Source organism: Ceratotherium simum, chromosome 27, assembly GCF_057802395.1.
Source record: "Ceratotherium simum simum isolate JZ-2026a chromosome 27, ASM5780239v1, whole genome shotgun sequence".
NCBI lineage: Eukaryota > Metazoa > Chordata > Mammalia > Perissodactyla > Rhinocerotidae > Ceratotherium > Ceratotherium simum.
Window position 1 is genome coordinate 26059767 of NC_141926.1, and position 23932 is coordinate 26083698.

At 35.7% G+C, this 23932-nt stretch overlaps 1 protein-coding gene across 2 annotated transcripts in view; it reads left to right on the plus strand.

Moving 5' to 3' along the window:
- Nucleotides 1–621: 621 nt before the first annotated feature.
- The window catches only part of TMPRSS15 (transmembrane serine protease 15), a 144628-nt gene continuing 121317 nt past the window's right edge, over nucleotides 622–23932 (plus strand). Inside the window, exons 1-6 of one of the 2 annotated variants that reach the window (XM_004429501.2) lie at nucleotides 622–766; nucleotides 5055–5185; nucleotides 5466–5533; nucleotides 14874–15025; nucleotides 17701–17745; nucleotides 19238–19273. In XM_004429501.2, the coding sequence (XP_004429558.1) occupies nucleotides 622–766; nucleotides 5055–5185; nucleotides 5466–5533; nucleotides 14874–15025; nucleotides 17701–17745; nucleotides 19238–19273 (577 nt within the window). The remainder of the gene's footprint in view (nucleotides 767–5054; nucleotides 5186–5465; nucleotides 5534–14873; nucleotides 15026–17700; nucleotides 17746–19237; nucleotides 19274–23932) is intronic. The other variant, XM_004429502.2, reaches the window with a different exon arrangement.

The window sequence follows — 23932 nt, forward strand, 5'->3', positions numbered from 1 at the left end:
TTTAAGTGGACTTTTGATTGTTTCAATGTGAAAAACTAGAGGGGGGGAGGGAGAGAAAGGGAGATGTACATATTAATATATATGTGAGGCTTTATTTATACCAGTGCATAAAAGATATTTTTAGAATGTCTACATCTACATAGAACAGGAAAAACGCCTTAATAATGACCTGAGTCAGAGGATAGAAGGTTGCTCTGTTAGGAACTCTTTACAAATATCAAGTGCATGTGCCTGATGACTAATTTATCTAACTATGAATTTCATATTTTTCCTGATAGTTTTTTAAATGATAGTGTCGTTTCTGTTTACGACATGCATTTAATTTCATTCACTTCAACAAATGGCCTGTTCAGATAATTAACATTTACAACTGTAGGCATCTCCTTTACTCATTAATATCTTCTTAAAGATTAACTGCCCTTTTAAAGCTACTTAATGTATGAAGACATGGTGCTGCCAAAAGGACACACACAACTCACTTACACGGACTAGGAAGACTAGGGTAGACCTACGTTGTCACTTTATAAATCTTGGAAAACTTGAGAGATTTTTCTCTCCTGTTGGTGCAGATTTCTATATTCTTTCACAGTTCTTAGATTAGCATACCTTCAAAAGCCAAAAATGGTGTCAAAAAGAAGTGTACCTTCAAGACACCATTCTTGCAGCACCTATGAAGTCATGTTTGCAGTTCTCTTTGCCATTCTGGTGGTCGTCTGTGCTGGATTAATTGCAATGTCCTGGCTGGCAATCAACAGTTCAGAAGAAGGTAAGTCACGTGGACTTGCCTCCCGAAGGTGCTCTTGGAGGAATGTACACACTTGAATCTCAGTTATCCTGCCCGAGTGTTTTATTCATTGCTGTGCTTTCATGCCAAGATATTTATGTTGCATTCAGATGCTTCGTCATAGTTCACTTCCTAGAATATCTGAAAAGTTAATTGGTATATAATTTGAAATTTAATCCAGAATTCAAGCATGAGACTAAGCTTTTTTAAATGAAAAATGGTAAGTAGGGGCCAGCCTGGTGACGTAGTGGTTAAGTTCATGCACTCTGCTTCAGCAGCCCTGGGCTCGCAGGTACAGATCCTGGGCATGGACCTACACACTGCTCATCAAGCCATGCTGTGGCGGTGCCCCACGTACAAAATAGATGAAGATTGGCACAGATGTTAGCTCAGGAACAATCTTCCTCACCAAAAAAGAAAAAATAAAATGTTAAATTTCTCAGTTGCAACATATAACAAAGTAGATTTCATAGCCTCTGGGTTTGTTCTGATAGAATTTAAATCATAACCATATTAAAATGTTGTTGAGGGCCAGCCCTGTGGCTTAGCGGTTAAGTGCGTGCGCTCCACTACTGGCAGCCCCGGTTCGGATCCCGGGCGCGCACCGACGCACCGCTTCTCCAGCGATGCTGTGTCCGCGTCCCACATACAGCAACTAGAAGGATGTGCAACTGTAACGTACAACTATCTACTGGGGATTTGGGGGGGAAAAAAAGGAGGAGGACTGGCAATAGATGTTAGCTCAGAGCTGGTCTTCATCAGCAAAAAGAGGAGGATTAGCATGGATGTTAGCTCAGGGCTGATCTTCTTAAAAAAAAAAAAATGTTGTTGATGACACAAGTCTGTAAGTAGGCAAAGTTAAAGAAAAAATATTGCTTATTTCTTGAGAATGATATCTTTATTCTCTTATTAAGCCAATAATTTTAATTGCCACAATATAAGAGTATTTGGATGTAAATCTAGACTTACAAAGATCTCAAGCTTCCTGAGTAGCGACTTGTGATAAATAGAAAAAAATGAGTTAAATTTATTTAGAGTTAAATTTAGAGTTTTAGAGTTAAATTATCTGTACCAACAGATTTTCAAAGATCTTCAAATGTATTCTATTGTTACAACAAACCTACGAGTTAGTTGTTATTATTACCCTCATTCTATAGGTGAAGAATCAAAGCAGAGAATTTAGGTAACTTGTTTAAATTTGCATCATTGTGAGATAGCAGAAGATTCCAAACTAGACAATCCAACTGTAGAATTTGTGCTTTTATTTACCATGTATTCGTTTATAGGATGATTTTTTATAAAATTGGCAGCATAGCAATAACTTGAGTATTGAGTTTGTTTTTTTCTGAGAAAATTTTCAAATTTTTTAAGTGATCAATTATATATGCACATATTAACTCTCTCTGAAAACACAAAACCTGTTAATGTGATTGATTTTGGTTTTACCAAGAAAATTCTCAGCCTTTGAGTTAGCTGTTTTCCTCTAGTAAGAAAAAAAGTTTAATTAGAATGTAATAAATATGATTTATAGTTTTATAAAATAATTCCAATATAATCCCTGGTTTATTTAACTATCATAGCCGTATACAAGGAATATATTTTAAAGAGAAAGAAGACTTGTAATATTTTAAATGATTATATGAAGAACTAAATAAATTATAGAGGTTCACATAGACTTTTAGAAAATTGGCAGCTTTGGCCTTATTTAAATGTTGTGAATAACCTCAAGGATGTATAATCACTTGAAAATCCAGTGGAACCTCTGATACTCAATAAAGATACAAAAGTTAGTTATCTTACAAGTAAAATAGAAAATAAATATTTATAAATATTAATATGATTTAATAGTAAACAATTGAATATAAAAAGGGATTTCAGTTAAATCTATAGTAGAACACCAGAGGACATAAGACATACTACTTCTAATTCACGTTGTTTTACTTTTTATTGGAAAATATTCTAGACTTACAAAAAGGTTGCAAAAATTGTTGGGTTCTTATATAACCTTCACTCAGCTTCCCCTAACGTTAGTATCTTGTATATCCATTGTACAATTGTCACAACCAAGGAATTAACTTTGGTACAATATTAATAAGTGAACCCCACACTCTATGCAAATTCCACCAGTTTTTCCACTAATGTCCTTTACCTGTTCAGGATCCAACAAAGACTCCAGCATAAGACTTAGTTATCATGTGTCCTTAGTCTCCTCTGATCCAAGACAGTTCCTCAGTCTTTCCTTGTCTTTCACATTTAAACATGCAAATCTAAATGTAATTTTGAGTATTTATAAAATAAATAAAACAGTATAAACAATAATATGTTACATCAATTATGCAATGATAACTGTTTAGTCAAATGCAAATTTATTATTTAAAATATTATTTCTAATGTTCCTTCTAGACTGGGAAGCTTGGTATTAATATATGACAGATAATGGGTTCTAAAGTCGGTCAATCCTATGTCCAAATTCCAGATCTGTCACTTATGACCTTTATCATCTTGGGAAACTTTCTCAGTGAACCTAAGCCCCAATTTTCCCATCTGGGTAAAGAAGAAATAACATCTTCTCATACTAGGTAAATGTGAGAATTATGTATCATTATTATTACATTTACTAATGATTTCATCACTATGTGAGTTTCAGTTGAAGCATTTCATTTTAAATATAAATATATATCAAAGAAAAGATTCTGATAAAGGGATTGTGCAGGACTTAATGCACATTTTATTACCCATGTTTATATTCAATTTATTAGCTTGTCCCTTACATGTTTTCATATTGAGATAATATATTTTCTGCAGCATTCTCAATAACTTCTCCAACAATGACAATCACCATCTAATGCCAAAAGGTCATTCATGCCAATTTTATAATTATTAGGCTGAAAGAAGTAGCTTCAAAACTATGTTTCAAAGTAACACACACATTGAAATCTTCACAGCAATCCACATGTAGAAAACCAGCAGTGTCCCTGGATGCTAGGTATTGGAGAAGTATCTGAAAGCAACTACAAAACTTTTAATGGTCCATTTCTTACCATGTTTCCCTGAATCAGTTCCCATAATTGGAGGAAGTTGATCATCCCTGTATCTTCCAACAGGAATCTCAACAGTAAAAAAAACTTGGATGCTTGGACTGTGGGTTATACTTCAAAGAAAAGAAAACAAAATTAATAGAATAGAGAAGTTTATTTATTTATTTTTTTTGTGAGGAAGATCAGCCCTGAGCTAACATCCATGCCAATCCTCCTCTTTTTGCTGAAGAAGACCAGTACTGAGCTAACATCTGTTGCCAAACCTCCTCCTTTTTTTTTTTCCACCTTTTTCTCCCCAAAGCCCCAGTAGATAGTTGTATGTCATAGTTGCACATCCTTCTAGTTGCTGTATGGGGAACACCGCCTCAGCATGGCCGGACAAGAGGTGCATTGGTGTGCACCTGGGATCCGCACCCGGGCCGCCAGTGGCGGAGCGCGCACACTTAACTGCTAAGCCAGGGGGCCAGCCCAGAGAAGTTTATTTTTTAATCTTTTAAAACAACCAGATAGCTAAAAAAAAAAAAAGGAGCTGATTATGAAACATGAAGACTACAAAGAAAAAGCAAGAATGACAGTGCCAACACATGAAGCAAGAACTTTACTTCTGTGTCTTAACCAGTGTTGGGGAGAAATTTTTCCTCCCCCTTTTCTTACTTCTTCTGGCTGGTCTAAGAATTAAATTGACATGAGACAGATTAACAGGAAAAAATCAAATTTAATTTACATATGTACAGGAACCCCCAAGGATACGAGGTTCCCCAACAGTGAGGCAATTGAGGTTTATATGGCATCCTGACCTAAGGAGAAGGGAGTAGGTTCTGGAACTTCAAAGGGGAGGAAAACAATTTACAGGAAGACAGGAAAAGCAAATGTTTGGTAAACAAATGTTTGTCATGCCATGGGGAGACAATGGGACACAGAGAGGACTTTGATCTCCAGGCCTGATGAACTCTCCTCACCACACCTAGCCCATAGTCTTTGTAGATATCTCTGGCATTAGTGCTCTCCCTGAACTAGCCCCTCTGTCTAAATTCTTTTAGGTAGTTAAGGGGGAGATAAAGAGCAAAATTTCTTGAGTCTTTATGTTTCTTAAAAATAATTGGCCTAAAATAATCCTCATGCCAAAGAGACACATTTTGGGGTTGCAAATTTTGTTCCCCTGTACTGGAATATGCATATTCTCTTTTCATAATTCACATTTTTAGTGTTTTATTTCTTATTAATTCATCTAGATGCAGTATCTGGAAATAATCATGAAGCCAGAGGGACATTGAAAATAACTTCCGGAGCTACATATAATGTTAATTTGCAAGACAGCCTCTCAGCGGATTTCAAAGTTCTTGCTTTGGACCTTCAGCAAATGGTAGGAGACTATCTCTCTTCAGCTGGCTTAAAATTGCATAACATAGTTTCACTAACTACTTACCAAAAGATGCATAGATCCCATTTTCCAACTTGGAAAAAATTGGTAGATAAATGTAATAGGCCCAGAATGCTTAAAAGTATGATCCTCATCACCACAGAGAAAGAAATTGCCCCTAATCCAGTTCTAAGCAGAACACCAAGATTACTTTGTTTAAAATTTTTAACAAATGTTTAAATCTTAAATTGAATATGCTTTTTGTAACCTTTTCTTTTTTTAGATAGATGAGATCTTTCAATCAAGTAATCTGCAAAATGAATATAAAAACTCACAAGTTTTACAATTTGAGTGAGTACGACTCAAAATTTTTCTATTGATAGAAAGAGAGCACAGGGCTGGCCCGGTGGCTTAGCGGTTAAGTGCACGCGCTCCTCTACTGGTGGCCAGGGTTCGGATCCCGGGCGCGCACCAACGCACCGCTTGTCCGGCCATGCTGAGGCAGTGTCCCACATACAGCAACTAGAAGGATGTGCAACTATGACATACAACTATCACTATCTACTGGGGCTTTGGGGGAAAAAAAAAAGCGAAAGATTGGCAATAGATGTTAGCTCAGAGCCGATCTTCCTCAGCAAAAAGAGGAGGATTAGCACGAATGTTAGCTCAGGGCTGATGTTCCTCAAAAAAAAAAAAAAAAAAGGAAAGAGAGCACAGAATCACAAAATAGTGACCTTTTTTTTGCTAATGTTTGTAAAATAGTGTCACTACTTTTAGGAGACGAGGGAATATTTTAAATTTTCAACATTTTTTTGAGGATTGAGAAAAGTGGCACATCATAGACTTTTGTATTAGTAGCAAGTAATAATAACGCTGGATAATCGATCTTATGTTAACATGTTTCTCTCTCCTGGGGGTAAAATCTTGCAGAGACACGTGGAAAGGGCTGAGGCTGTATGTATGCAGATGCAGATAGCGTTTGGTTTGCTATGAACATGTGGCGGAAGCTTGCTCATTATATTTCATTGACACTGTAAGTCCCAAGTGAGAGGACTTTTTCACCGTTTTACTCAGAGGGCATAAGACTGTACCTGGAGCTAAGTAAGAGCTCAATAAATGAATGAATCTTAGATCAATAGGATAATGATGTAACTTCACTACTGATACTTGAATCAGGAGTTTTCTTGACTGCAAACTACCATAAGACCTTTGGAATAAGGGTATGAATCAGCAGGAAATAGTCATGCCAGTTAGAATCTATAAAACTAAGTTAAAAGGGAAAAAGGCAGAGAGGGAATTCCATTAAAAAAATAGAAAAGTAGAAAAAAACGAGAGCAATCAAGACCTGTTATATCTGAAAAAGAGAAGGGAGTAAAGCCTTCAAAATACCTCAGAATAAGAAAACAGCGGTGTAAGGACAATATCCTGGAAGCTTGGGGAAAATACAGATCCTATGACAAAAGCTAGCAAACTGAAAGAAACACACTGGTTAAGCATCTGTTTTGGGCTAAGCATTTTGTGATTTAGGTAAAAGGTATTACTAATTCATCAAAAATGACTGTGAAGGAAATACAATTATTCTGATTTATAAATATGACACTGACGCTTGGAGATATTTGACGCTTGCCTCAAATCACACAACCAGTAAGTGTTGGGGAAGGTATCTGGCCCCATTTTGTTTTTCTTCTGCTTTAGCGTATGTCCTCCTTCATATCAGGATGTTATAGTAGCAGAACCCGAGGAGGACAGCAACTCGTCATAGGGATGGTGGGGATGCTTTTTATCCTAAAATAAATGGGTGGACTCAAGATAAAACAGAGAAAAGGAAACTTCTCTTTTCTATAGAAACAAAATGGGAAACAACAAACCCGGACAGGAGGAAGACTAAACAATGAAAGCCATGGTAAGCCTGGGGCAGCCTGACTCATGCCAGGTAAACAGCTGAGTAAATGGGACTGATGGCAATCTTCCTTAGTTACATATGTCCAACTTGCCATATTCCTTTTTACCATGGAGGTAATTAAGTGTTTGTTAGTTTTTAGGCTGCTGGTGCCCTGCAATTGAAGGTAGTTATCACAGTTGGGAGGATGGACAATGAGAAAGCTCCGAGCCCACAACTTCAAATGAAAGCACAATACGTGAGCTCCAGAGCAGAGAGCAATGGCCTCTCTGTATGTTTTCATGACAATGCAAAGTCACTACCTATACAATGTGAATACTCATTAATTTTACTTTTGTTTATTTATCATTTAATACATGTACATCATTTATCATGTACTAGCTAATGTACTAGGCAGTACATGGCAAGTTGTATACACTGTTTGTCTGATAGGAATGCAGGAGAGAGAAAGATTTTAAATGATGAAGTCTAACCTTTGCTTCCCTGCTTTGGGCTGGAATGCCCACAGCCTCATAAGGAAGTTCATTCTCTTCCAGCAAAAGAAATTCATGCTTCTTAAAATGGATTCAATCATATAAAGATATCTGATAAAAATTAGGGATCCATATTGCAAACTGTCTATTGAATAATCATTGTTGTTACTGTGTTTGGTTTATTTCTTTATAGCTTCAGTTGCTAGAAAATTGTTTTTTATTCTCAACCTAGTCTTTATTTCTTTGGCTTTCATCCACTAATCCTGATTGTAGTTATTAACGTTTTATAGAATAAGTGTGTCTCTATCTTCATATCTCAGTCTTTCAAGTACCTGAAGACTGTTTCTAGTGTTATCACCCTAAATGTAGGCATTCTCTGGGATTCTGTCTCAGAAACTCACTCTGGCCTTTTTCTGTTTTTCCTTCCTTCCTCCCCATAGGCTTCTGCACCAGCCCTACCATATTACCTGTATGTTCTCAAAAGCATCAGGTTTCTCTCTTTTGTATACTTTTTCACTGCTTGGACTTCCATTTCTCCCTTACTATAAATATATATATATATATTGCATCCATCCTTATAAGCCACTAAGAATCAGTCCATGTCACCTCCTCTGGGGATGCTCAACTGATATTCTAGCCTGGGTTAAGAAGGTCCCCCGCCTGCTTCCTTAGCACCCTGTTCCTATGTATAAAATGACAATCTAATCCTCATACTCTAACGTAATTGTCAATTTGCCTATCTTCTTACTAGACTATGAGCTCCCCCGGGGCAGAGAATGTGTCTCTGATATCTGTATTTTCAGAACCTAGTTAATGCCTGGCTCAGAGTACATGCTCTATAAAGTCCTACAGCAAATGAATGAACCATCTATTTAACATCTGTTGTTGATATATTGAGTGGCATGTTAGGTGTTAGCACATTTTCCTTTAACCCCTGTCATACAGATATAAAAATAAGCACATTTTACTATGGCTTTAACTTTCTGTTAGAATAGAATTGTAATACAATAATTCTAAAATAGTTCTCTGGAAGCATAGGTGTGTTAATGTGTTAAAGAGCCCCTCTGCTTGGAAGAGTGGGTTCTGGAAGGTTTGGGAAAAGATGTGGGACATAGTCTGAGAAGCATGGGTAGAGAAGAAAAGGGAAGCCATTTCTGGTACAGAAAGAAGAATTAGTGTAGGATGTTGAGGATGTGATCTGGCTGGGATTGAGGGTCCATTAAGAAGAACTGAAACATCAGGAGGGTGCTGGATACAAGCCTTGGAGTCCAACATTTAATCTCTGTCAAATGGGAGCTGTAGCGGACTCTAGGTCATTGGAGAAACACAATGAGCCTGACTTTATAGAAAGGCTTATCATCTATCTTAGATCAGGAACAATGGAACCAGAGAGCCTAGCGATTTGGTATACGGTCTTTATAAGAGTCTTGATATTAGTAAAAGAGTCCTTAGTTCTTAGTGAGCAAATAGAGGTAGGAAGGTTAAGTCGAAGGCAGAGATCATGCTCAGAAAAACAACGACACGTCAAATGCGGATTATTTCATGGGCAGAAAGAAATTTAGTGCCTTGCCATTTCCGTTGGGACTCTCGCATGGAGCCACTACACCAGAGACTCCATTGCCATCTCCTGCTGGAACAAAACTAATCCTGTCAGTGGAAGGCACAATGAAGAAAAGCACAAAAAGTCATCTTTTTATAGCAAAAAAAAAGTTTACAGTTTTTCTTTCTTTCTTTTTCACCTATTTATCTATCTATATTTATCATTCCTTATTCCACTGCATATTTGTGACATCTTAGTCCCACTAAGCCAGCCAGCCTTAACCCCACCTACTGTCTTCATCTCTATCTACAATACAGAGGCTTCTACTCCTGTTTTCCAGGGCTTGTTATCTCTGATAGTGTCTTTCATTGGCCCAACATCAGGACTAGGAGGAGACATGGACTCTCAAGAAAGGTTAATTCTTTTGGTCTTTTTCAAAGTGCAATTTTTAAAATATTATTCATTATTTATTTTGCGAGGGTAAAACCATGCATGCAACATATTTTTTTTTTTCCCACTTTCTGCTATTTATCTTCTTTGGAGTGAGTGGAACCAATTTCTTTTTTCCAATTTCATAGAGGATTGACTGTAGAGATCTGCATTAAAGCATCAATTCAGATTTATTTCTCAAAGTTTTCAGCATTCCTAAGGAGAACTATCCCAGGTAGCTGCCTCTCCTTCAATGGGTGCTGCCCAGTGAAATCAGACAAAGCACAGTATCCATTGCAGAGTTTATCAGGATAGTTTTGCTAAAGGGACCCTTCTGTTCACATGGTTACAACATGTTGGATAATTTAATTTTTACTAGATTGGGAAAATTTGCTGAATATAGACTTTTACATATAAGCCTGGTGGGTTATCAAAACCCCAGCATATTCTTTGATATTTAATGAGTAATATTTTATTTCTATGGATGGTAAAATCATTATGAAATTGTAAATTATTTGAGCTGAAGAATTCTTTCTTTTCCCTCCTTTATAGCTACTTACGAGACCAACATAGTGCCTAAACCTTGATACATATTTTATAATGACTCTCAAATAATATACTTCATCAGTGTAAAGATACTTTCACTTAGCTGTAGCTGAACTACCTTTAAATCAGAAGTGAGTTTTTGAAAGATGCAATGCAAAGGAATTTCATAAAAACGACTGTACCATAAATTACACGTGGGTATTTTGGGAGACTGAGAAGAGAAGGATAGTAAAAGGAATTTAGAAGCAGGAAAGAGAATAACAAACAAACATTTAGGTTTACTTTAAATAACCACATATAAAAAGACCTACCCCATTCGTAGGAAAAAGTGGCATACACCCAATTAGTTTTATAAATTATTTTAATTTAAACTCCAGTTGATAAAATCAGAAGACAGAAGTAACTGAGTGCTCACCTAAATAACAATATCCACACAAACTGTGAAAAATATATCCAAAAATCCTTTAAAATACCTGTTTTCTTTTTTGTTATTGATTTTTTTTTTTTTTTTAAAGATTTTATTTATTCAGTTTTTTCCCCCCAAAGCCCCAGTAGATAGTTGTATGTCATAGGTTCACATCCTTCTAGTTGCTGTACGTGGGACTCGGCCTCACGTTGGACGGAGAAGTGGTGCCTCGGGGCGCTCCCGGGATCCGAACCCGGGCCGCCAGCATCAGAGCGCGCGCACTTAACCGCTAAGCCACGGAGCCGGCCCTGTTATTGATTTTAATTAAACTCATACCACATGCTTGTGTATATGGTCAAATTATAGCACTAAACTTAATCATTAACCTATCTCTTCTTCTTTTTACAAATATTATTTAAGGTCAACTCCTGCCCCTTGCCCCCCACTAAATCACGCGTGTGTGTGTGTGTGTGTGTGTGTGTGTGTGTGTGTGTGTAGCCACCCTGAAGGACAAGCAAATGGTTTGCTCTCTGGAAACACTTTGTTAGTCTGCTTTGTGGAAAATGTTTTGACTCAGAGCATTTAGCAGTTGATTCTTCTAATAGAGTGCTATTTACCCTTTGTAGCAACATGTAGCTTATTTTGCCCTTTGAGCACAGATGAGTCACAAAGTTAGGAAAGACTTGTTTACTCAGCAACTCTAGAGGTTATCAATATCATTAAGGAAAATAAGAGATAAGAAACATTTTGATTTATTACACACAGGCTCTCTGTACAATGATAGGATTTATCTGCTTAAAAAAAAAAGACTCAGATATTCCACTGGAACAAGTACTTTGAAATGAAAATGACCATTGTTTCTTTCTTTCTTTTTTTTTCCTAAAGGAAGAATTCTCATTTCCCTTAATAAATAAAACCAATCTCACAGCTATGATAGAGATCATTACTAAACGCTAAAATAACAGCTTCAGCTTTCTTATTAGGTGAAACACAAAAGCTTATTATGAATTTTCTGATTTCTACTATATATCTCTCTTATCTCACCATTTATAGTGAATAAGAAAACAAATTTTAAAAAATACAACTATATGTGGACATAGGATATGTTAACTCCTGTCCTTGCAAAGTATAAATTATTAAATGTAATGTATAATTCACAACCAAGATCACATCTTTCCTACAAAGATGTTTTCTGCCTGAAGATGAACTAATCCAGTAACTTTCAACTCAGTGAAAGAAAATTCCAGATTTGTACTTTCTCTACCAAAAATACCCTACCTCTTCTACTCCCTAACTCAAATAAAACAAAAGCAAGTGTTCAGTCGATTTAAACTGTCTGTGGAAATTACATAAAGAGAAAACACAGATTTAGTCAGAATTAAAACTGTCTGGTGTGCAACTAACGATAAGGTGAAGATGTGGAATTGAAGACAGAGAAATTAATGGATATTATTCACTCTCATTTTAACCATATTTAATCCTGTCACTTTAACTATTTTGAGGATGAGGGTGGTTAAGGAGACAAAATTAGAAGAAGAAAAAAGAAGAGGAAGAGGAAGAAAGAAAGAAAAGAAGGAAGGGAGGGAGGAAGGGAGGAAGGAAGGAAGGAAAGAAGGAAGGAAGGAAGGAAGGAAGAAAGAAAAGGGGGAAAGGAAGAAGAGGATGAGAAAGAAGAAGAAGAGGGAACATTCTATCTCTTGAAAGCATGGAGAGAATAAAATATTTTCCCTTTCCCCCAAAAATCCAGCTAGCTATTTTCCCCATCTGTTTGAATATAAAGTTACAGTAACAACGCAAGATAATAAAAACCCAGGCCTGCATCTAGTGTGGTGTTATCTTTCCTGTTGACAAAGAGTTCATAATGGTATTGACGGGAGTATGGGGACGGGAACTATATAAAAACACCTCTGGGAGACAGAGCCTCTGAGTTTCATTCCTCTCTCTGACACGAATGAGCTGTATGACTCAAGGCAAAGTTACCTATATTACTCTGAGCCTCAATCGTCTTATTACTAAAATGACAATGTTGGCCAACGTCAGGGGCAAAAATAGAGTAATCTCCCTTTTCTGGAGCTTCTGTTTGAATAAATATGGGATGAGGCCTGAGAGTTATATGACAGTTAGGATGTTTTAAATTGCCATGAACAGAACATATGACTAAAAGTGCCTACAACAATGTGTGTTTATCATCTGGCATTACACGAAATCTGGAGGTTTCAGCAGAGATTAATTTGGTGGTTAATTAATTTCACTATGCTAACCTTAGCTTGTCAACCATAGCTTGTCTCATGGCCCCAAGATGGATGTGGCAGTCCCAGCAATCACGTGTAGACATAATAATGTTGAACAAAGAAGAACACTAGTCTACTATAAGCCTTTTTTTTGTTAGATATGGAAAAGTTATCCAGAAGTTTCCCAACAGTGTCCCCTCAGATTCCACTGACCAGTGCCTGGTCATATATGCCCATGAATAAAACCAGCATTGACATGAGGAATGGCTGGAGAAGCCATCACTTTTCCTGAGGAAATGGAAAGTTACTCTCAAATAGAATTAGGGATCAGCCAGCATGGAAAAATTAACAAATGTGGGAGAGTAGATAAAAACACTGTCTGTGACAAATGTATCCTTATCAAAGACAGCACATAAGTCATATACGGTTACCCTGAACTAAATAGCTACTGAGGAGCCTTCTCGTTTACAAGATTTGGTTAGTATGATTTTTTTTTTTTTTTTTTTTTTTGCTGAGGAAGATTAGCCCTGAGCTAACATCCATTGCCAATCCTCCTCTTTTCACTGAGGAAGATTGGCCCTGGGCTAACATCTGTGCCCATCTTCCTCTACTTTATATGTGGGATGCCTGTCACAGCATGGTTTGATGAGCAGCGCTTAGGTCTGCCCCTGGGATCCAAACCTGTGAACGCCAGGCCATTGAAGTGGAGTGCGCAAAGCTAACCATTATGCCACAGGGCCGGGCCCTGGTTACTATGATTTAAGCAAATGATTGAAAAGCTAAATATTCTAACATTTTAAAATAATTTATTTAATAGAGCGGAAGTGTGAAATTATTACATGAGAGTATCTTGTTCATTTAAAAAATGAAAAATCAGCTACATAGAAACGAATCACTTCTGCTAAACTGTGAACCTGAGTAATGTCACAGACATTAAGAAGGAATATCCTACCTAGAGGAGATACTGACTTGCTATGCTCTTTCAGGAACATTCTGATACTGTATATAGTCATGGAGGAAAAAAAGAACATTTATTCTAGGTTCTATAGAGATAGTTATAGGGACAGAAAAATAAAGAACGCTTTTGGAGTTGATGAAGCCCTTCAAGAAGCTCATTAACTTACAGATCTCATGAGGATATGAGTGTAACTGCCCAAATTTCAGAACCAGCAAGCACACAATGCAAAATTTGATTCTCCCTAGTCTGCCCCTTAAGGATCCAAGTGTACTCTGAGTACCCCCATCTTACTGAGGGACACAAAATGAACATCAGAGCTAGAGTTTTTCTCCTAAATGGTTGCATCCTAAAAGGATAGCATGAGGCAAGTAGAAATGTAGGCAGGAGAGCAAAAATCTCTCAAGTATCCCTATTGGGTCAAAAATTTATTCATTTTTATGTTTCTTTAAACCGTAAACAAACTATCAATGAAGAAAACTTTCAAAATGCATGTTTCAGAGCAGGGGATAAATAAAAGCAAAGATGATTCAGGCCATATCATTGAACTCTAATGCTGTGGTTGGAGATGATGTAGGCAAGGTTATCCCAACTCTTGACCATCTGCCTGAACACTCCCTGAGTCTCCAATAGTCTCAGGTATGCTTGTCTTCTTTCTATCCGTTGAAATCAAGACACATTTTAATATTCCGTATGAAGAATAGAGAAGAAAAAGTAGGTATAGATTGGTTGCTATAAGCTTACAATCAGGCTTTCATAAACTACACAGAAAAATTTTCTTTGAAATCAGTGAAACTACCTTAGACTTCTTCGCACTTAGAAATCATCTGTGAAAAACTACAAATCCACACTCTTCGTTCCTTCATATGGTAAAATAAGAATAAATGTCATGATACCATGTGGTTATGTTTAATTTGACACAAGTGACTCTGGGAAACAGCCCGGCCTGGGGATTAGTGTGCTAATGTGGAGCTCGGAAAACTCAGATTCCAATTCTGGGTCTGTCTTTGTGTTCTTGGAAAAACATTTAGTCTTTCCTTTTTCTTCCACTTGTAAAATAGAGATAAAGTTTGACATAACCTACCTTGCACAGGTGTAATGAGGATTAACAAGGTAATAACTGTAGAGAATTTTAAAGATATCTTGCATGAATTGAGCACCAATCATTTGAACAAGACTAATTTTTTCTTCTTATATCTTTTGCTTTGCAGAAATGGCAGCATTATAGTCATATTTGACCTTTTCTTTGCCCAGTGGGTGTCAGATGAAAATATAAAAGAAGAACTGATTCAAGGCATTGAAGCAAATAAATCGAGCCAACTAGTCACTTTCCATATTGATTTGAACAGCATCGAGATCACAGGTATCTGTGAACATTATTTGATTTCTTTGAATCGTTAAGCTATGAAATTAAAATTCTACCTATATACCAGGAAAGTAGTGGGATTGCTCTTGACTTTAGGAACATGTCTTATTGCCTGAGGTAACACGTTTACATGAAAAATGTGAAATACTGAGAAACCATATTTGAAGAAAAATGGTGAGAAAAATTTTGTAAAATATTAAATATCAAAAAAGTTCTGAAAATACTGGCAGGCATAAATGTTTGTGCGTCTTTTCATGTTCTCGGCATCAGTCAAGCACACCTTGACTTTTCAGGAACGCTCCATCAGAAAGTGACACTCATTTCTCTCTGATAGGGTCACAGACATTATTAGATTAAAGTGGCACATCCAGTCTCTAACTGAGAAATTAAAAGGAGAGGAAGAAAAGAAAAGAGTCGTTGAGTTTAATTCATCCTGATTACTTACTTATAAAAAGTAAAACTTTATTCTTAGAATGATAAATAATTTTAAGGTAAGACTAAATCAAAAGGGAAAGAGATATCCGGCCTCAAAAATAATAGCGGAACAATATGTCTATCAATGCTTAGATTATTCTAAATTTTCCATTCTAGTTATCCCCCATTCAATTCAATTCAACAAACATTTACACTGTGTCTGCTTATTTTGGTTGAGAACAATAATAATTTTCCAGGCCCATCCAGGTCCACAATCCCTTATGTGTAAACCTTGGGGCCAGTTATGTTTTGGAATTTAGAAATTTTGGATGTTGGAAAGCTAATCAACATATAAATATCATCAAGTGGAATGAAGGCAAACTCCAAATAGCCTAATCCCAGTTCAAATAGTTTTTTTACAGAATGAGATCAGCCAGTATTGGTTTCCCTCTAAATCAAATATATAAAAACATGTGGAAGTGTCTTGTTTTGTTTTTTGATTTTGTAATAGTAACTATGAAATTGTGGACCTCTGGTTGCTTTTCTTTACAGCATTGGTTCATCAAGCATAGTTTCTCTTTCGTTAAGTCTCCTGCTCTACCCCACCACAACAGTTTAGTGAGAAGACAGCTAATATTCTTGGTGCCCCCTCTACTGATGGTTGGGTCCCCTCTGGCACAGCTGCTGAGCAGAGACTCTGTTTTGGATCTTTGTATGATTCAGAAGAGCTGAAAGCTACTACTAACTAGTATTAGCTAGAATGGATGCTTTACCTATCAATACATTTACTCCTCAAATCAACCTTATTACACAGTGTCTTTACTACCCCCGTTTTACAATGAGAAGACGAACACACAGATTATATTGGTAAATTGCCTTAAATCACAAAGCTATTTAGAATTGGGTCAAGGGTTCTGACCCAGGTGGTCTGACTCTGATGTCTGTGCTCTTAACCATTATAATAGAGTTTGTTTCCAAGGGTTTTATCTTTGAATAATGTTGATTGAGTTTTTTCAATAGTCAATTTTCTTCCAGAAATTTGACTTCTTGCTCTCTTTATATGCATCAGTTTCTGAAGATCTGTTATGGCAAATGAACTGACAGATGTGCTGAAACTTATTTTCACGACTCCCTAAAATTGGACTATTTTGCAGAGAAGAACTTGTGGGTTTAAAAAATATTTATTTATTCAACAATACCATATTCTTTGTGTTCACTTAGAATAAGCATCATTAATGCAATAAACTCTATCACAACATCGACTCAAGAATACGCTCCATAAGTTGAAGCTACATTTAATTTGTTGAACTGTGTTAAAACACATTTACAAACATGATATGGAGCTTAATTTTAGGTATTTAAGTTTAACATTCACTTGTATCATGTAAATTTTCAAATTTATTACATTTTATAATTGGTTAAGTATTTCATAAATACCTTGGATTTTTATATACTACACTGTCAAATCAAACATAATAAAAATTAAAATACTATTTTATGAAAAAGTCTTATAAACCTTATTTTGTTATCTTCTTCATTAATAATTGACCATATATTATTTATGAAGCTGCTATAGATCTTGTAGGAACAAAACAATGCAGAAATGAAGAAATACTGAAATAACCTAGTTACTAGAAGAAAATCTACCTCTTAGCCCACTTACCATAAATACAGTTTTGAATAAAAACAAATTCATTAGGTGAGGTTTTTTCATAAGATATTCTTTGGTTTACTTTATTTCTTGCATAGTTGAGTCATTATATTTTTAAAACTATTAAACATGTTAAATGTTGAAGAAAATAGTTAGTTTTTATCTTTTATGTGAAAAACACTTTATATTTAAACAATACGTAGTTCCCAGTAGATATTATTATGTGCAAGATTATTTTGACACCTTCCATATACTTCAGTGCAAACTATTGGTTCTAGGTCTGATAAGATCTGGTGTGTAATGTTATATTATGGCCTTAAATAGAAATTATTCCATATAACTATGATGAATAAATATCTTTCTTACAAAGGTAAAATAAAGCAAACTTTTTGTATAGGTAAATTTTACAGGGAGAATATACAGATTTTAGAAATTCATCAAATGTATCATAATCAAATAATAATAGGAACATTCAGCATGAGATAGGATACCATGGGAAGTCTAAAGGATCAGATGCCCTTTGAGTGAATATTTAAACTGCACTCATTGTTTTGTAATATATTTATATTGCAAGCCCAAGCTTCAAATCAACTTTACTTTATTCCAGCATCTTCAGAGAATTTCTCTACAGTAAGCCCTGCAACAACTTCAGGTCAGTACTCAAGTCATTTTTAAAACTATAACTTGGTGATCATCAAACTCCATGATGTTAGGGAAGAATTCATTTTTTCTGATAGCTCTTTCAGAAACATTTAGTCTTCATTTTAAAATGTAAGAAGCATACATTTGGTTAGGAATAATGTAGTTCATAATATTGCAGAGCTCACAATGCCTAGTTACAGATGCCAAGGACATACATTTCCAATTTCAAAGTTCCTTTCATATTTTGAATTCTATATACATATGTATACATGTATGGTGCGTGCATGTGTGTGTGTCTGTGCGTATGAGATCCCAAAATATAGCTCTGATCTTGCAGCCTTGGAGATGAAGTTATGACATTTATAAGGCCACTAGGAATGAGAGAAAGAAAGTTTAAAAGATAATCAAGTGATAATTTTCAGAATGTATTGCACTTTTTGGAAAGGAGAATCTAAGTCTTATTGTTAACTTTGCTCTATTCCAGCATTTTCTTCACCCCATCTTTCTAACTACAGTTGGTCATTACTGCTCATAAGATTTAGAAATTCACTTTGTCTTATCAGGATCACACCACTATCAAAAGAGTTTGCTTTAGGAAGTTATCAATACTTTTAGAATTAACCTGAATCATCTTAAAATGTAAAATTATTCTGTTGTAAAAAAATCATTTAAACTGAAATCAGAAAATCTTAACATTAATCATTTCCTCCAACTACCAGAATCACTGGGCACCTCTCTTTACGCCTCTGAAAATCTGCTTCCCATAAATTGTGAATAATAAAACTTTTCTGAATATTTCAGAAGTCATCCCAAATATAAAATTTATATATAAACTATTTTTAAGTGTAAATTGTTATAACACAATAAAGATATTACTTTTGATATTATAATCATCACCATTTTTATAATATTTGAAAGATCTATTTTTTTTAAAGTATCTACTTGGGCCAAGTAGTACATTTTTCAAACATCACCTCATTTAACTCTCAGAATGACACTGCAGAGAGAGAATTTTTTTCCACTTAAAAAGAAATAAGTAATAAGCAATGTGCCCCAACTCACACATGTATTGAGTGGCAAACTCAGGAACTAAAAGCAACTCCTTTGGAGTCCAAAGCCCATAGTCTAAGTATGTCCCAAGCTTCTATTTCAAATAACATCAAATTAACCTAGAACATTTAAGTCTACAGCCATTAGGAAATTAATGAATCCTTATGTTTAGTTACTGATCATTGAAAAACATCATCTTCTTTACCTAAAAAAATAAACGATAACAAAAATCTAAAAACTCTGCTCTACAATTCTGGAAATCAATAAAAACATAAAAGATTTATTTTTGGATCAGACACAAATGACATATTCTTAAGTTAATAGATACCAATAATTCACAGTAACTTAAAAAAAACTCTCAGGTAAAATATTAAACAGAAAGAATATACAATAAATTCCTAATAATCAGTTTAAAAATGTAATAATGATCTTAATGTCATTTATTTTTACAGACAAGCTAGCAACCAGCAGCCCTCTGGCAAATTCAGGTCAGTTTTAATAATATTATTTGTATCATTTTTTAAAAAGTTTTCACTTATGTTTCTTTTTAGGCTTCTGAAAATTATCTGATAACACAGCAGCTAATATTATTACAATTTTCTAGATAAGATAACTGGAGTATAAAAGTTTGCAATTTTAACCTAAGATTTCACCAAAAGTGAACAATATATTTGACGCTAATGCCTGGATTATCTGACCTCACTCCAGTCCTCTGTCTATTAGAACCGTGATTATTACCTATTGCTAAGAATGCCACCAGTGGGATCAAAATGTTTTCCAGAAAGGATGCAGGTTTCATCAGATGAGAGGGATTTTCCTCTTTGATTATTCTCTCTGCCTAAAGTTAGACATGCTTGCTCTCTCCTCTTAACACAGTACAGGTTGCCATCCCAGTACTGTAGCAAAGTAGCCTTGAATTCATTCATTTAATAATTTTTCATTAAGTGCCTACTTTGTGCCAACCCCTGGTATGTATCTTTGATGTATCAATTTCTCTGTTAGTAGTTGTCTACTGTGCTTTCGTCTATCTACTGGTCAACTGAAGTGCCTTCTCTGGTTGTAACGCAATCTTCCTGTTGAATGGCCCGAGTGTATCCCTTATCTCTTCAAGTGAGCTCAAAAGGGCCATATTGTATAGAACTTCAGCTCCTAAAATAGTACTGCCGTATTTGTGTTATTAGAATTTATATCAAATGCTATATCCATACAACGAAAAAACATTTGTGAAACTATAAATTCCCTTCTGGGTAAGACTTCATAATTCTTGGAGAAAATAGTTGGTGTAATGTTTGAAAAGCAAAGTGATATATGAATCGTTAATCAAAATGCTTTGTGAAACAAGCCATCACACCTCTAAAACCCATAGAGGTCTATTATGGTAGGATAAGCCTACCTGGAGTTTTATATGGATATATTCATATAGCAGCACAGCATACTGAAAAATGAAACTGATGTTCAGCCCATAGTCCCTTCTCCAACGTGGAAAACTATTTACAGCATCTAAAATCACCTTTCAACACACTCTCAAAAAGTGCTTCTAAGATTGATAGTGGCTAACCCTTTAATCTAAAAATAAACTGTAAAAGTAGTTTTAATATATTTTGAGAAATTTATTTCTAAAACTTTGAAAGTCAGCAACAAATATCAAATTAGTGCCTTGTTTTCTGTTTGTCTGTCTATTTATTGATTCATTGAGTGACTCATATAACCCACAGTTATTGGGGACATCTTAGGTGTATAAAATGTCCTAAGAGAAAAATGTGGAATAATTTAGGGGGAAAAAAATCAGCATTAAAGCAAGAATCCTTGGACTTAAAACAAGTTTTTTCCCTTTACTATCCTGAAGACAAACCTGTCAAAAATAAACAGAAGTGGCTGAACCATACGCTGAGTTTCCTTTGTCCAAAGGAGATGGTGAATGAGAGGACAGAAAGCATGGAGTAATACTCTACCCATACTTATCTCTGCTGGGGAGTAGAGCAGAAATCTTGCTACATGTAAATTATAGGAATGAGATCAGTATACATTTAGCCCCATCTTTCACACTTTGTGTGAGCATTTTGATATTCAAAATGAAGACCAAAAAGTAACATACAATTCTCAGTCATTGAAAATGCATGACTGAATCCACCATTAACTAATTCCACCAATGACTCTATATGTAGTGTTTGGCAAGCTACCTAGGCTTTCAAACTTTATAGTTATTATCTGAAAGATAAAGATTAAAATACGTATCTTAGAGAGTAGTCATGAGAATTAAAAGAGATATAACACAGATAACCACTGTAATGCCTCAATTCAAGACTGGCACAAAGGAGGAACACAACCAATGTTCAGTCCCTTCCCCCTTTCCCCTTCTGACTTAGAAAAAAAAAGTTGTTGGATAATTTTTTTAAAAATATTTTTCAAAAATTACACTAAGGTTAAAATAGGAAGATTGTTCTTGGTAATGCTCATTTTAATCTGATCATTTATTTGACCAAAAAACTCCACTTCTGAAGTTGTCCTGTTGTTGGACACTGTACTGAATAACCTTAATCCATCAACCTTAATCAATCCTCAAAGAATTATGATAAGACAAGTAAGTGGCAAAATATTATATTCCCTCTCTCACTGGATCCATGCACTACATGAGTCCCCAGTCATCCTTCCTATTTTTCCCTCTCACACAGCAAGATACTATAGATTTATGGAGAGGAACGAGGCAATTAAACTTGAAAACTGCAGTTCCCAAGCAGTAATTTATTATGAATATGCCTTTCAGGGATGTTAAGTTTATTCTCATTTTTACATGCCTGGGAGACAGAGTTTGAGAAAAATCAACAAATGCACGCATCATATACCTGACATTAGTACTATTATAAATTCTGCCAAAGAGAATTTTTGTATGATAGCCGGTACAAAGTTCATGAGGATTGTGTTCTATTGTTCAACCACCTTTGTTGCCAATTACCGTAAAGTTTTACTAATCCATTTGGAACACTAGAGGAGAGAGATGGGAACTAAGGTTGCATTATGCTGATTGATTTCTTGGCCGCTACAGAGTGCCTAGAGGGGCTGTTTTGGGCAATTGCTCATGTGCTTGAAGGGTTTCTAGAATACTGCTTCTTTGAGTCCTTTGTTGCTTACGGTGTAGGCAATGACTACAGAAAAACAAAAGTTTCACTATCATGGGCTTTCTCAGTCTCATACAAAATGGAATATTACTACAATTCCACTATGTGGAGGGGTTTGGGGATTGAAGAGAAAGAATTGGCTAATTTAATGAAGAACATAAAATTGGGTCAAGAGAAGCCAAGGTAGAATTACGCTTCTCCATTGAATTGCCCCAGGCTAAGACACAGGACTTTATCCAAAACCAAATATATTGTGATGTTAAGGATTTTTCTTTCTCTGTCTTTGAGAGAACAACATGTATATACTGCTAAGTGCTCTCCTCTAATTTAAGCCATTCCTATACACATGATATCAGAACTATTACAGTACATTTCCACTGTAATTTCATTTGGATTGACCATCCATGGTCGTGCTAAAAAGATTAAATTTGTTCTATGAAAGTAGATGAGAATTTCTTAGGGTGATATCTAGTTTTCCAATAGTGTAGTGAAATGAACTTGGTCTCTAAAGGCAGGCATTCATGGATTCAGATTCTGCCTCACTACTAAGTAAGCTGTAAGGATTTTGGGCTTAATTTGTCTCAAACAGCATTGGCCACCAAGCATTATCACTCACATTTAAATAATATGGAAAATAAAAATCTAATATTTCCAAAATGTTATTTTCTTTTTTTTTTTAAAGATTTTATTTATTCATTTTTTTTCCCCCCAAAGCCCCAGTAGATAGTTGTATGCCATAGGTTCACATCCTTCTAGTTGCTGTACGTGGGACTCGGCCTCACGTTGGACGGAGAAGTGGTGCCTCGGGGCGCGCCCGGGATCCGAACCCGTGCCGCCAGCATCAGAGCGCGCGCACTTAACCGCTAAGCCACGGAGCCGGCCCTGAAAATGTTATTTTCAAATTATTATCTCGTATGTGACACTTCTTGTAACTAATTTGGAAGAAAAAAGAAAAATAGATTTCAGTCTTTTTATCCTCCACAATGCCTAGCACAAAGTAGGCACAGGAGGTTCCTCACCCCAAATCACTAGAAATTGTTACACTTTGGATCACTCTGAAGTAATCACATTTGAGTTTATACTAAATCCTTCATGATACGAATATACATGGACAACTGAAACCTTCCATTTGCAGAATTCCAAGTAGTACTAATTACTGGTAGGCTTTCATAATATGCAAAAAATTAATATCCTAAAGATAGAATACCATATACATATAAAAACATGTGCAGGTCTTTTTCCCATGCAAGATAACAGTAACGGGGCCGGCCCTGTGGCTTGGTGGTTAAGTGCGCGCACTGCGATGCTGGTGGCCCGGGTTCGGATCCCGGGTGCGCATCGAGGCACCACTTCTCCGTCCATCCTGAGGCCGAGTCCCACATACAGCAACTAGAAGGATGTGCAGCTATGACATACAACTATCTACTGGGGCTTTGGGGGGAAAAAATAAAATAAATAAAATCTTTAAAAAAAAAAAAAGATAACAGTAACAAATATTCAGTTGATCAGCTTCTAGTAAACAGAGCCAATTATTATTCTCTTTGTGTACATTTATTTAAATAGAATTTCTTAACTCCCTCCCTAAAATTTCCCTATTGAGAAGTACAGTACAGACTTCTTAGAAAAGGAGAAATACCAGAGCAAAAATTAAGGAATAAAACAGAAAACAAATTAGTCCACAAGTCGAAGAACTCTAGTTTTAAGAATGAAAAGTCATTTTAAAAACTCGTATCTGGCTAATTTCTGTAACGGTTAATGTTTAAATGAATGGTTTTGTTGGAAATTGTCATCATTTTTGTGTATGTAAGGAAATGAGAGGGAGACAGAACACTAGGTAAAAATACAATCTGATAAAATCCTAAAATGCACTACCTTTATGTAACAATTATATTTATGTTTTCCATATTGGTTTTAATTTGAGGAATTTCTCTTTCTTCATGGACCAAAACAGCTGAAGAGTGTTTATGAAACAGAATCTGGAGAGAGAGAGAGTACAACTTAAACTATAGCACCTAATATTTCCCCATGTAA